We start from the raw sequence: 12,424 nt of genomic DNA on the forward strand, positions 1-12,424 counted from the left end.
CATATAGTTTTTCTCATATAGAGCTCATACGTGTTTTGTTAGATTTATACTTGAGTATTTCATTTTGGGGGGAGTACTAATGTAAACGGAATGTAATTTCAAATTCTAGTTGTTCATCACTTGTTTATAAGAAAGCAGTCAACTTTTGTATATTAACCTTGTATCCTTCAGCAATGCTATCACAGTTGTATTTTAGTTCCATTTATTTTTACATGGATGGAACTTTTCTTTTGATCTCTACAGAGCACTCTGCATGGTTCTCTGTGTTAAGTTTTATCCTGTGTTATTTAATGCCTAACAAAGCCCAAACTTACTAAATCATTTCTTACCTGCTTTATTTCTCTTTGTAGTTATATATAAAACCAGATTTTTCTTAAACATTCCTTTCAGCCTTTATTTTCCTTTGAAGGTTAACTGGTAGAGTCTTAAAGTAACTTATACATTGTTTCAGAGGGAAAAGTCAAAAGAGAAAGGATTTACCGATGCAACAGAATCCTTGATAAACCAACTCAATAAGAGATATAAACCCAAGGATGACATAAAGTCTACAAGAAAATTCAAAGAGTCTTTGATTGATGGGTATGTACTTAAATTTTAGACATAAATATTTTTTGACAGATCCAACTAAATTATTTCACAGTTATAAGAAAATTAGTTTTGAACATGTTCAAATAGTATAACTTTCTAGTAGAAAACACCTAGTTACTTTTGTAAATAGTAGCTGTTTTAATTATACAGGAAGGGAACTAAATTTGAAATTAGTCATTGTAGTATGTGATTATATTTTATAAAGTATCAAAATACCATATTGATAGAGCATACCTTTTCATAAGTCTTTAGGCTATAGACATTTTCAGATTTTATTTATTGAGCCTAGTAATGAGTAAGACTAAACACGTGTACATATGTTGCTTGAGCGGAATAGGAAATCGAAATGAGCTGAGCTGAGTCGCTTTCATATAATAAATATGTTATTTTTTGTCCGCAGTCTTTCTGAAAGTTAGGTCTTTTCTTATTAAAAAATGTTTCTTTATAGGTTGTAGGTGGTTAATTCATGTCTAAATTAATTCTGGCCTTATTACAAGGCATGAAACACTCTCACGGCAGAACCATTCATTTCAAATTGCTTGGCACCTTTTGCCGCATGCGTGGTTCATCTTAGAATTAGCAGTCATGGTTGCTGTTTACGAGGAGGGAGGTTGCAGGATTATGAGACTAGTCTTGTCACACTGCAGTTATTTACAGCGTATCGAATGTAAACTTAGCAATCCAAATGTTTTACCTTATATAACATGGCTTTTACGAAGAACATTCCACTGATGATTGCTTTTTTCATTTTGACAATATCTTTTTTATAGTGGTTTTTCAAACAAATCTGATCTACAGCTCAGTAAGGTAGGTTTCATTTATTTCACTACACCAAATGTATAGCCAAACTCTGATAACTGTAAACATAAAATGGAAGCACAGTAGGATGGAGTTCATGTTTTCAGCATGTTGATAAATGGGTTAAACAACCGCAAGTTTAGTGACAAGTACTCAAAAGAGTCCTTTCTGTTCTGCTTTTCAAAATAAAAGTTCCTTTTTCTTAAGTTATTTATTTACTTCTTTTGAGAGAGAGAGAGAGAGAGACCGAGAGAGAAGGGGCAGAGAGAGAGAAACCCAAGCGGGCTCTGCACTGGCAGTGCAGAGCCCAGTGTAGGGCTTGATCTCACCAACTGTGAGATCATGACCTGAGCTGCAGTCAAGAGTTGGACACTTAACTGACCGAGCCACCTAGGTGCCCCCAAAATGTTTCTTTTACATGTGTGAGTGTGATATTTTCACTTTCTGCCTTGTGATTCAATAAATCTTTGTTTTCATTTGTTTTCCTTAGCTAATCTCATCTCTTCTGACAAGATCTTTCTTAACTCTGTATCTCTGTTAAAAAAAATTATTTATGCAGGCTTAAAATACCAATTGCCTTTGAATTATTCCTCACAATTACTTTCTATCCATTTAATTTCAAGTTTTGAGGTTCACCTTCTGTACGTTCCTCTTAAACCACCCTCTGCCGCCTTATGTAGCTCCTTTATCCTAGTTTGGGTTCTAATTTCTAATCCCTGGATTATTGCAGTGGCATTTGTGTAATTTTTTTGCCTCTAGTATTTCTCTTGTCAGTCCGCCATCCTGTTCAGTGCCAGCTCTTTCTCTCTTTTTTTTTTTTTAATTTTTTTAAACTATTACTTATTTTTGAGACAGAGAGAGACAGAGCATGAACGGGGGAGGGTCAGAGAGAGGGAGACACAGAATCTGAAACAGGCTCCAGGCTCTGAGCTGTCAGCACAGAGTCCGACGCGGGGCTCGAACTCACAGACCGAGAGATCATGACCTGAGCTGAAGTCGGCCGCTTAACCGACTGAGCCACCCAGGCGCCCCACTCTTTCTCTTTTTAAAGCACACACTTCAGCTGTGCCCTTCTGTTCAGATGACTTCTCTGGTCCCTGTTGCTTACTGAGTGCAGACTTAGGCGGTCTCTCTAGTCCCTTTAAAAGTCTGTCTTTATTTCCTAGTATTAGTTCCCTAGACATGTCTCCTTTAGCTGAAGCATAATAACTTGAGATTCCCCGAAGTGTTTTCCCTAAGTGCCTATTCTCTTTTCCTTCCCCTCTTTATGAAAAACCGAACTGAGTCGGGATGCTCTCACACTCTTTTCTGCTCATCAGAGCTTGATTTCTCCTTGCGAGTCTTGCTTCAGAGTCTGCCTTCTTTTTGAAAACTTGCAAACCCTACATGGGCAGAATCTACACGCCGATTTCTTTGTACCATTTTTTGATATTTTACTGAGTCTTGCAGTTCTTTTTTCTCTCTGGTGTCTTCTATTAGTGTGTGTCTGTTTAAATCATCTTTGTATCCTGTGTGACCCTTCTGCTTACTTTTGTATCTCTTTTGATATCTTGGCTTATCTTTGCGTCTTCTGTAATATCTACACACGCTAGCATGCAATAGACGAGTTTAACAGATGTATCTAAACACTGGTAAAAATCATATTGGAAAGGATGACTCAGATAAGCGATCAGAGGAGTAATATATTAAGGGGTAAACTTTCTGGAATAATACACATAATTATATACAAGATAGCCAAAGTACATAATAAAATTGAATATAGTTAACAACTAAAATGAATGTTTTGTTTTAATATTTCCAACTTATTAGACTTCTGAGCATCTCTTTTCGGTAAGCAATCATTTAGTGATATTAGTAGTGATTTTCCATAAACCTTAGTCTCTCCCAAAGTTTTTCTGTTGAAGACTTTAAAGCAAACGAGTCTAGAAAAAAAAGAAGCATGTTTGTTCTGTGATTCTGGAATCACTAAGGTTCAGCTTGTTTTGAAACCAGTGAAAAGGTCATTTACCTATGTACAGTGATGGCAGTGCATATTAAAAAGTAAGGATTCTATGTTTGTATTTAATTTACTTTCAGTCATATTCTTATTTAATACCTAAGTCTTCAAAATTTATAACAGTATGGATGTTTAATACTTTTATTCAGTTTACATTAAGGCAACAGCTACAGATGGGAAATAGGAGTAGAAACAGGTAGAAAATATATGAAAAATACAATTGCGCATGTTGTTTGCCAAGTATACTAATGTACAAGTTTCAATGGTTGTATATAAACTTCTTTTGTATTTAGGAAAAAGTTCAGAAAAAAAGTTATAGGCAACTGAAGACTGCTTTTGTTAATGTTACTTCTGAATGCCCACTGTAAGTAATTTTTCATAGATCTTGCAGTTTTCTTCATATACGAAGAATATTTATTATATAATGAAGTTAATATTTCTCTTCATTTTTACAGGAATGATGTTTACAATTTTAACTTGAATGGCGCTGATGAGCCTATTATAAAACTTGGAGTAAGCTAGAAATCAGTATTTTGTATTGGTTATTCAGTATTTATTTTGTATTCACTATATTGTTATTACAGTGTATGTTTTTTGGTTTCCATTCTCTTGTAGATATGTTTTAAAGTATGTTTAAATACTTTAAAGCTTCTTTTGTACCAACTTAGGTATATTTGGTTTCCTTTAAAACCTTTTGGACTGAAGTAGAGAAAAATGAGTAATTAGGACATGGGAGTGGGGACTCACCCTACTACTTCAAGAACATCACTTTGCTTCTTGATACAAGACATTTTAAAACCATCGCTCTTACTTATTTTGTTTTTAATATATTTTATAGTATTAACTTTTTATATATAAAAGTATTTTAGTAAGCTTAATTTAATTGATGCGTCTTACGATAGGAAGTGATAGAAACTAGAATTTTTATGTTTATTTTTTAAAACGTATGTTTACCTTATTTTGACACTAAGAAAAAATTTTTAATGTTTATTCACAATCTAGATCCAGGAATTTCAAGCTGCAGCTACAGAAGCCTGTGTGGATAATTCAATAAAATTGTAGGTGTTTTTATTATAATCGGATGGATCAGAGTAAAATAAGTTTCTCAGCTGTTCTTTTTCTTCAGTATGTCCTCCCAGTTTGTGTGAGAGGCTCTACCATACTGAGAAGAAGGATGGGGAACGTTGTTGGTGGGACTGCCCCCTGACGTTCCTGACACTTCGGCCTTTACTCCTGAAACTGACATGTGCGTCCTCTGCACTTGTCATGTTAGCTGTGCATGTCCGATGATGAAGCTGGAGGGACTCAGTCCTTCATCCAACCTTGTTATTTTTATAATGAACCGAGGTCAGAGAGGATGAGCGACTTGGCCAGAATTATACAGTGAGCTAGTGAAAGAGTAGGGCTGAAGACCCATGTCTAGCTGTACGGTGCATGTTACCTTAAGGAAAAAGTAATTAAATTAAAATTAATGCATCTTTTTGTTTAAGGATAGGTTTGAGGAATCATGATGAACTTGAATCTTCTCTCAAAACAAAAGATAAAAAAGTAAGTTACAATATCCTAATGTGTCCGTTAAGAACTTTATTTTAAAAAATAATTTTCTGGGGCACCTGGGTGGCTCAGTCGGTTGAGTGTCCAGCTCTTCGTTTTGGCTCAGGTCGTGATCTCACGGTTTGAGATCAAGCTCTGCGCGCTGACAGCACAGAGCCTGCTTGGGATTCTCTCTCTACTCCTCCCCCCGCGTATGCACACCCTCTCTCTCAAGATAAATACTTAAACAAAAATTTCCTGTGCCAGAGATGATCACAGATCTAGAAAACAAAAATATTTGGGTTTTTCCCCCTCTATTAGACTGTTCATATGACCACTATGACTCTGTTATGGTCTCAGAGCTATTTGTAAGTCATCTACTAACAGAAGATATGATAGCTTTAGTTACTTTCTTTGATGGCATCAGCTCGTGTCTGTGTGGAAGTAAGCTGTTTTAACTTTCAAACAACAACAAAATAGGAATCTCAATCTCTGATCTGGGTTTCTGGGTGATTTGTTTGTCTGGATATGTGTTCTTAATGCCAGGTACATTAGTATGCTAAAAAATTAAGTTAGTTTTTCTGTTGCTTGGGTTGTTTCTGGTTTTTTTTGTTTTTTAGCTTAACTTAAAAAAAAATTTTTTTACATTTCTTTATTTTTTATTTTTATTTTTTTTAACGTTTATTTATTTTTGAGACAGAGAGACAGAGCATGAACAGGGGAAGGGCAGAGAGAGAGAGGGAGACACAGAATCTGAAACGGGCTCCAGGCTCTGAGCTGTCAGCACAGAACCCGACGCGGGGCTTGAACTCACAGATCGTGAGATCATGACCTGAGCCAAAGTCAGACACTTAACCGACTGAGCCACCCAGGTGCCCCTACATTTATTTATTTTTGAAAGACAGACAAGCACAGGTGGGTGAGGGGCCGAGAGAGAAAGAGACACAGAATCCGAAGCAGGCCCCAGGCTCTGAGCTGTCAGCACAGAGCCTAATGCGGGGTTCAAGTCCACGAACTGTGAGATCATGAACTGAGCCAAAGTTGGATGCTGATCCAACTGAGCCACCCAGGCGCCCCTAGCTTAACTTACCTTTAATGGTATATAATGAGACACGTTTCTTCATCTATTATATGGATTCTTTTTTTTTTAATAGATTGTAGCAAATCATAAAAAGAAAAATCTCTTTAGTGATACTGACACAGAATACAGATGTGATGACAGCAAGACCGATGTTAGCTGGCTGAAGGAACCAAAATCAAAACCACAGCTGATAGACTATAGCAGAAATAAAAATGTGAAGAAACAGAAAAGTGGCAAATCAAGTAAGAAATGACTTCAGAGAAATATTGGAAATGATTTTACCATGTCAACTACTTAAAATGCTTTGTTGGCTGACAAGTATATTTGTACGTTGTTAGTGTTGATAACTATGTAGTCTTATGAATAGAAGAGTAAATACACCACGACACTACAGTGGTTTTGTTTTTTGTTTTATTTTTAGTAATATGGTTGTGTAGAAATTATTTTTTTTTACTGGAATCTTAAAGACAGAAAATATGATTGTCATATTCTTTGGTTCATGCATACTCTTCACCATTTGTCCACTCGTGGCCTGCTGTTATACAATTGTTTAGCCATTGTGGATAGTGTGTTATTAAATACTCATGAACCCAACACTCTAAGCAAAAATCAAATCTTGTACATGCCATTTCCTGTCACAGCTAACACATGTACTTTTTAGGAATGCATATAAAAACATATTATAAGGAAAACCATTTTCTTGCAGAAATATTTTTGCCTAAATCTTCCACAGAATGTCTTCCCAGCATATGGCTTTTGCTTTGTCTAGTGAATCTCTTAAAGCAGTTGGATAAGAGTTTGAGGTATGGGTTTTTGGCTAGACTATGGACCGTTTTCCTAGCTTGTTTATGAAAACACAGAGATTTTATATATTCCATTTTTAAAATAAGACCTTTTAAGTTGATATTTAAGAGAACCAGCCTTTACTTTATGTCAGGATAAATATAACCAATAGTAGCCTCTGTGTATGTGGGGGGTGGGGTGCATGACGGCGTAAACAGAAGTAAAAACAAAAACCTGGAAATGAAGCTTGGCACGTATTGGTGAATGAGGCTGAATCTTGAAAAGAGACGAGGCCTGTCATCTCCGCCAAGACGAGAAGCAGCAGAATCATCTTAATACGAGAGAGAGAGAGAGAGAGAGAGAGAGATTGAGAGACAGAGAGAGAAGTCTGAGACAGCAGCATGTGCTGGTGCGGGGAGTGCAGTGGGGGCGGGGGGCGGGGGGAGCGGCCAGAGCCCAGACAGGACCTGTGAGAGGAGGCCGAAAGATGCACTGCACCTGCTCTGGGCAGCGGCGTGGTATCAGCCAGGAGCTGATAAAAGTCACATGCTCTCAGGGAGTTTATACTCATTTGTAACATCTTGAGACATTCAAGGTTAGAATACTGTAATCAGTACAGAGTTTTAAAATTGGACTTCTGAGTGAATGGTTTTGTTTAAACGGCTGCATGTCTGCAAGTCATATGTAGGGACTGGCCTATCGCCAGGATTGGAAGACCTTTCTCCCAGAACTTCATTGCTTCCTTGGCTTGGATAGTCCCATTTCTTAGGCTTCAGAGAATATTCAGAAAGTTGATTGTGCCTGAAAGGCAAAAAAAGGAATAGGGACTAAAGCTACTCTCAGGAAATATGGATGAATCTTAGAAACAATGAGGGGCGAAAAATAAAGCACACTGTAGAATATTACATAGGAGAGGATACTCTTTTATAAAGTTCATTATATTGTTTAGGGATACATATCTGTGAAGTAAAACTTTATTTTTTTTAAGACCAAATGAATGAGAAACAATTCAGGATAATGAAAATACTCCCTTTTGGCAGAGGGGATATTGAGCCTCAGAGAGAGTACACATAAATAGATAACATCATTATTCATAATCTAGCTTTTAAATTGATAGATGCATAGGTGTTCACTTTATAACTTACATTCCCTATTCTCACGCATGTTGAAGAAGTTTCATAGTGTAAAGGAGAAAAGAAATTGGTCATTTATAACCTACCAAACACTACAAAGTTATCGATGTCAGTTTAGCCTCAAATCATCTCGAAATTCAAATTTTTGAATGAATTTAAATATGTATTCTTGTTATGATTTTAACTTCTATGCAGAAATATTCTAATAAATTTTAATACCAGTTCTAATCTATTTGAAAAATGTAACTATTTTCTTGCATTGCAGGACCATCGTTGGAAAGGGGACAACCAAGATCTAAAATGGTAAAACCAAGAAGTTGGTGTTCAAACATCCCTTGAAAATTATTTTTCTCCTAGCATGTAAAAAACCTCATTTTTCATGTTATAATTTTATCCTTGTTGTTACTTGTTTCTCCATAATTGTTCTAGCCTTTGCATGCATACTCTTACTTTCTGCCTTTTTGAATCATGTTGGCCTGTTTTAGGTCTATTTTATTTTGTGATTATAATACCTATAGCTGTTTCTCTTTTTTCCTCTCTTTCTCTTTTTTATGTAAGTTAGGTAATATATATACCAGGCCCCGCAGAGCTTTAGTGATAGGAATAAAAAAGGTGATGGGGAAGTTATTTGGACGGAAGGATAAAATCCAGTATTTTTAAAATATTAATCAGGAATTTTATAAAATACAAATATTTTATGTATTTTCACAAGGCCAAGTTTATAGCAAATAGCTTGTATTTCTTACATCTCACATATTGACCTACTAATTCAAAAATTTTTCTCCTAAAGACACCCAACAAAAACACCACCAAAAAGGTAGAGGAGACCGTTCCAGATGGGAGAACCAGACTTCCACGAAGAGCGGCAAAAACCAAAAAAAATTACAAAGATCTCTCAAATTCAGAATCAGAGAGTGAACAAGAATTTTCACATTCATTTAAAGAGAAATTGCTAGAAAAGGTAAGTAAATAGATATAATTCAGATTAAAAATTTCTAAAAAGCCTGTTAAAATACTAAATAGAGAATATATTTTTACAAAAATGTCGAATTTGTCACATTTTTAGATTGAACCTTCTATATGAGAAATGTTATATGCTAAAAATTGATCTTTAGGCAATATGTTAAAATGTGTGATAAGTTGGCATTAGTGTTACAAAACAGATGTTTGACTCTAGTAAAATTAGAACTTTAAGATAACATTTTTGAATTAGAAAAGGGCTTGAATTTTTCCAAATTATACTTCAAAAAAGTGCAGACTGTTGGAAAGCTGTGACTCTTTCTCTTGAATGGAAGCAAAAATACTAGATCTGAGGTTCTTCCCACACACTGCCCACCTGTGTCTATCCTTGACTTCTTTCTGTCTCTTAATGTTACAGACATATCCCCAGCCATCTGTGCTTGAAAGCTTTTTTAACAAAGTGAAAAAAGAAAAAAAGAAAGAAAAATAGTGCTTATAGTTTGCCAGGTGCTATTCTAAGTACTTTATAGATTTAACTTCTTAAAATCTCTTAAGTACCATAGGTGACTAGTACTATTATTGACATCTCATTTTACAAATGAGAAATTGAGGCTCAGAGAGATGAAGGAACTTGCCCAAGGTCACACAGCTAGGAGGTGGTAAAACAAAGGTTTGAACCCAAAGAGTCTGGCACTAAAGGTAGGTCTGATCATTACACTGTTCTGACTGATTGCACATAATTAAAGTCGTACCTCCCTTTGTTTGTAACCTTGTTATTCTTTACTTGGAAGACTTTAAGGACTTCATAACTCACGTCTGCATTTTCTATCACTTCTTACTTTAATTTACTCTCCATATAGTCAGATGAGTCTTCCCAAGCTCCCTGTCATCATCTCCCTCTTCAAAGAAAAACGCTGACAGTCTCTATGTGGTCAGTGCAGCAGAATACCTTTGCAAGCTCATTTCCCCTGCTCTCCGGTGTATGCCCAGAGCTGAAACAGCCAGATGGGCTAACCTGGGACTCCCACACGAGACTGTGCGGCTCCAGTCCCTGCACCCTGTTGGGGGGGGTCTCCCCTCACCATCTTCTCTATACCTCCCGAGCACGTCAAGTACCATGAAATCCAGGAACTGTTTCTAGTTTCCCTAAACTGGATATAACCTCCTTACAGTGCTTTATTTGCATTTCTTAGGATATTATAGTCCATGTATATTTTCCTATGAATTTGTCATATGCCTTCTACACGCAGAAAGTCCTTCAGCACCCATGTTGAAGCCCCTGTTGTGCTCGTGTATAGTAATAGAAGATATTTAATATTTCAGCATAATTTGTTTTATGTGTCCCAAGTATAAATTTCTTGTATTCAAGTATAATTTAAAACTTATCAATACAATTAGGAGGAAAATATCCATTCCAGAAGCAAAACCATAAAGCTGCCAAAGAAACAGAAGAAAGCCTCTGCCGAATCACAGAAGGATATATCAAAAGAATGGAAAAATTCATCTCTACTAAAAGATGCTGTAAGAGATAATAGCCTTGGCTTATCTCCTGTATCTTTATCTGGGAGCCCATCATCTATAGAAGTCATGAGATGTGAGTATCATTTTTTTCTTTTAAATATTCAACAAGTTTCTATTATAACTGTGAAAACAGAGTTTGAAGATTAATCTTAAATATGTGCCTCAAAATTATAGGTAGTCAAAACTTCATTTTGTGAACTAGTTAGTGCTAGTAACTTAGTCTTTGCTAAGTAGACATGGGAACGGTGTCACTACGACACAAGTTTTTCACGGGAGGACGTTAAAGACCAAATGGTTCAATATGGAAAATATTTAGTGCATATTTACAAATTGTAATGTGAAAGCTTAAATCAACTTTTAGGTTTTTAATCCCCAGATATATTTAATGTGAAAATAATGATGGGGATTTCTACTTTTTCTCTTTTACATTTCATTGACAAAAAAGTCTGCAAGGAATATCCTAGTCATTCTGTGGACCCATAGTGGATTATTTTTGAGGTTTGCTTTTATTGAAGGATAACTCACAAAGAAAAATTCATATTCTTTGGAGCTCTGGTACACACACACACACACACACACACACACACACACTTTTCTAATATAGTAACTATAAGTTTGCACTTTTTTTCTGTTCTTTTTAAGGATATTTTAAAGCATTTCCAAGTATCCATAAGTTAATATATACTTCCTCCAAAGTAGCTATTTTGTTCTTTACTAGAATATTTTCTTAGCGCCCAGGACCACTGACATCTCAGATAACCGCATACTGTAACAGACGCACATGCCCTGATTTTATCTGAAAACTAAGAGTCCATTTATACTAAGACTTATTTCAGCCATGAATTTCCTCACCTATATATGAAGGATTTAGATAAGATGATTTCCCAAGCCATCTCCAACCAGAAAATTCTGTGACTTTATAACAGTTCTGGCTATGATGTCAAAATACTCAAGATAATGCTTAGGTTGATCATTACAGTGCAGCTCATACTATAGATATTTTTTTTGAGCTTTTGAAAGTTCTTATAGTTACATCTTAAATGGAGCCATTAATATTTTTCTGAGCCTTACAAATCAAATGATTTTAATATAAATTAAAGTTGATTTATTAGAAGTTTATCTTTTTAAATACAAAGAAGATGAGGATTTGATAAATCATTATAGTCTTAGAGTTTCATCTTACTATTTCCAAAGCAGACATCAATGATAATACCTGTCCTCTGTGTTTTGTGAGGCAATATAGGTATAGAGAAAATAACAGAGAAGGATTTTACTCAGGATTATGACTGTATAACAAAATCCATATCACCTTATCTGAAAACTTCATCACCTGAATCTTTAAACAGTAAATATAGAGTCGGAGGTCCAATAAAGTCACCTAAAAACAGTGACAAAAATGTATGTGCACGAGAACGTTGCTCACCAGTTCCACGATCCTTCTTGTTGGTAAGAATATACGCTATTTTCCTCCTTTATCAGATCTATCTGAAGTGGGGAAATCATTTCCCTCTAATTTTAATCAAGTACACATTGCTTGTCCACCTAACTTAGGGTTCTGGGTTTGGTCTGTGGGACAGGAATAACGTACTGGTAAGTAGAACGGCCTCTGTGAGATTGACAGACTAATTAGCTGTCCAGGAGGAAGGGTGTGGTGGCGTGAGAAGTAGCCAGTGTGTCTCTTCTCAAGGAATGATCACTTCGACAGAGGCACTGCTCACTCGTCTATGCATCAAAACCACATAGTTCATGAATGAATGAATACTAAGATGAACAGAGTTAGTGATACAGTGGAAAATTCTTCATTCTTCTTCTCTTGTGTATTGTTACGTGTACCATTTCTTCCTAACGTGTAGGTATGTTCAAAGTGTTGTAAAAAGACATTAAAGATAGGAATCAATTATGGTCAAAGTGAGGTTAAAATACTATGCCTACAGAGAAGAGTTTTAAGTTGTGGATACTTCGGTACCAGTTTAAAACCCACCCCACTGCCATCCCATTTTTGACTTGGGTTGTATAGATGGCTTAATTTGG

General features: G+C 35.8%; 1 protein-coding gene across 8 annotated transcripts in view; it reads left to right on the plus strand.

The window, feature by feature from the left end:
- SYCP2 (synaptonemal complex protein 2) overlaps positions 1-12,424 on the plus strand; it is a 78,935-nt gene that overhangs the window by 58,684 nt on the left and 7,827 nt on the right. For 7 of the 8 annotated variants that reach the window (XM_045053416.1, XM_045053420.1, XM_045053419.1 and 4 more), the window contains exons 24-34: positions 452-579; positions 1,359-1,395; positions 3,676-3,746; positions 3,838-3,895; positions 4,385-4,440; positions 4,873-4,930; positions 6,070-6,238; positions 8,178-8,215; positions 8,703-8,873; positions 10,271-10,466; positions 11,628-11,839. In XM_045053416.1, coding sequence (XP_044909351.1) covers positions 452-579; positions 1,359-1,395; positions 3,676-3,746; positions 3,838-3,895; positions 4,385-4,440; positions 4,873-4,930; positions 6,070-6,238; positions 8,178-8,215; positions 8,703-8,873; positions 10,271-10,466; positions 11,628-11,839 — 1,194 coding nt within the window. The remainder of the gene's footprint in view (positions 1-451; positions 580-1,358; positions 1,396-3,675; positions 3,747-3,837; positions 3,896-4,384; positions 4,441-4,872; positions 4,931-6,069; positions 6,239-8,177; positions 8,216-8,702; positions 8,874-10,270; positions 10,467-11,627; positions 11,840-12,424) is intronic. The other variant, XM_045053422.1, reaches the window with a different exon arrangement.

The sequence above is a fragment of the Felis catus genome, chromosome A3, assembly GCF_018350175.1.
Source record: "Felis catus isolate Fca126 chromosome A3, F.catus_Fca126_mat1.0, whole genome shotgun sequence".
Taxonomy (NCBI): Eukaryota; Metazoa; Chordata; class Mammalia; order Carnivora; family Felidae; genus Felis; species Felis catus.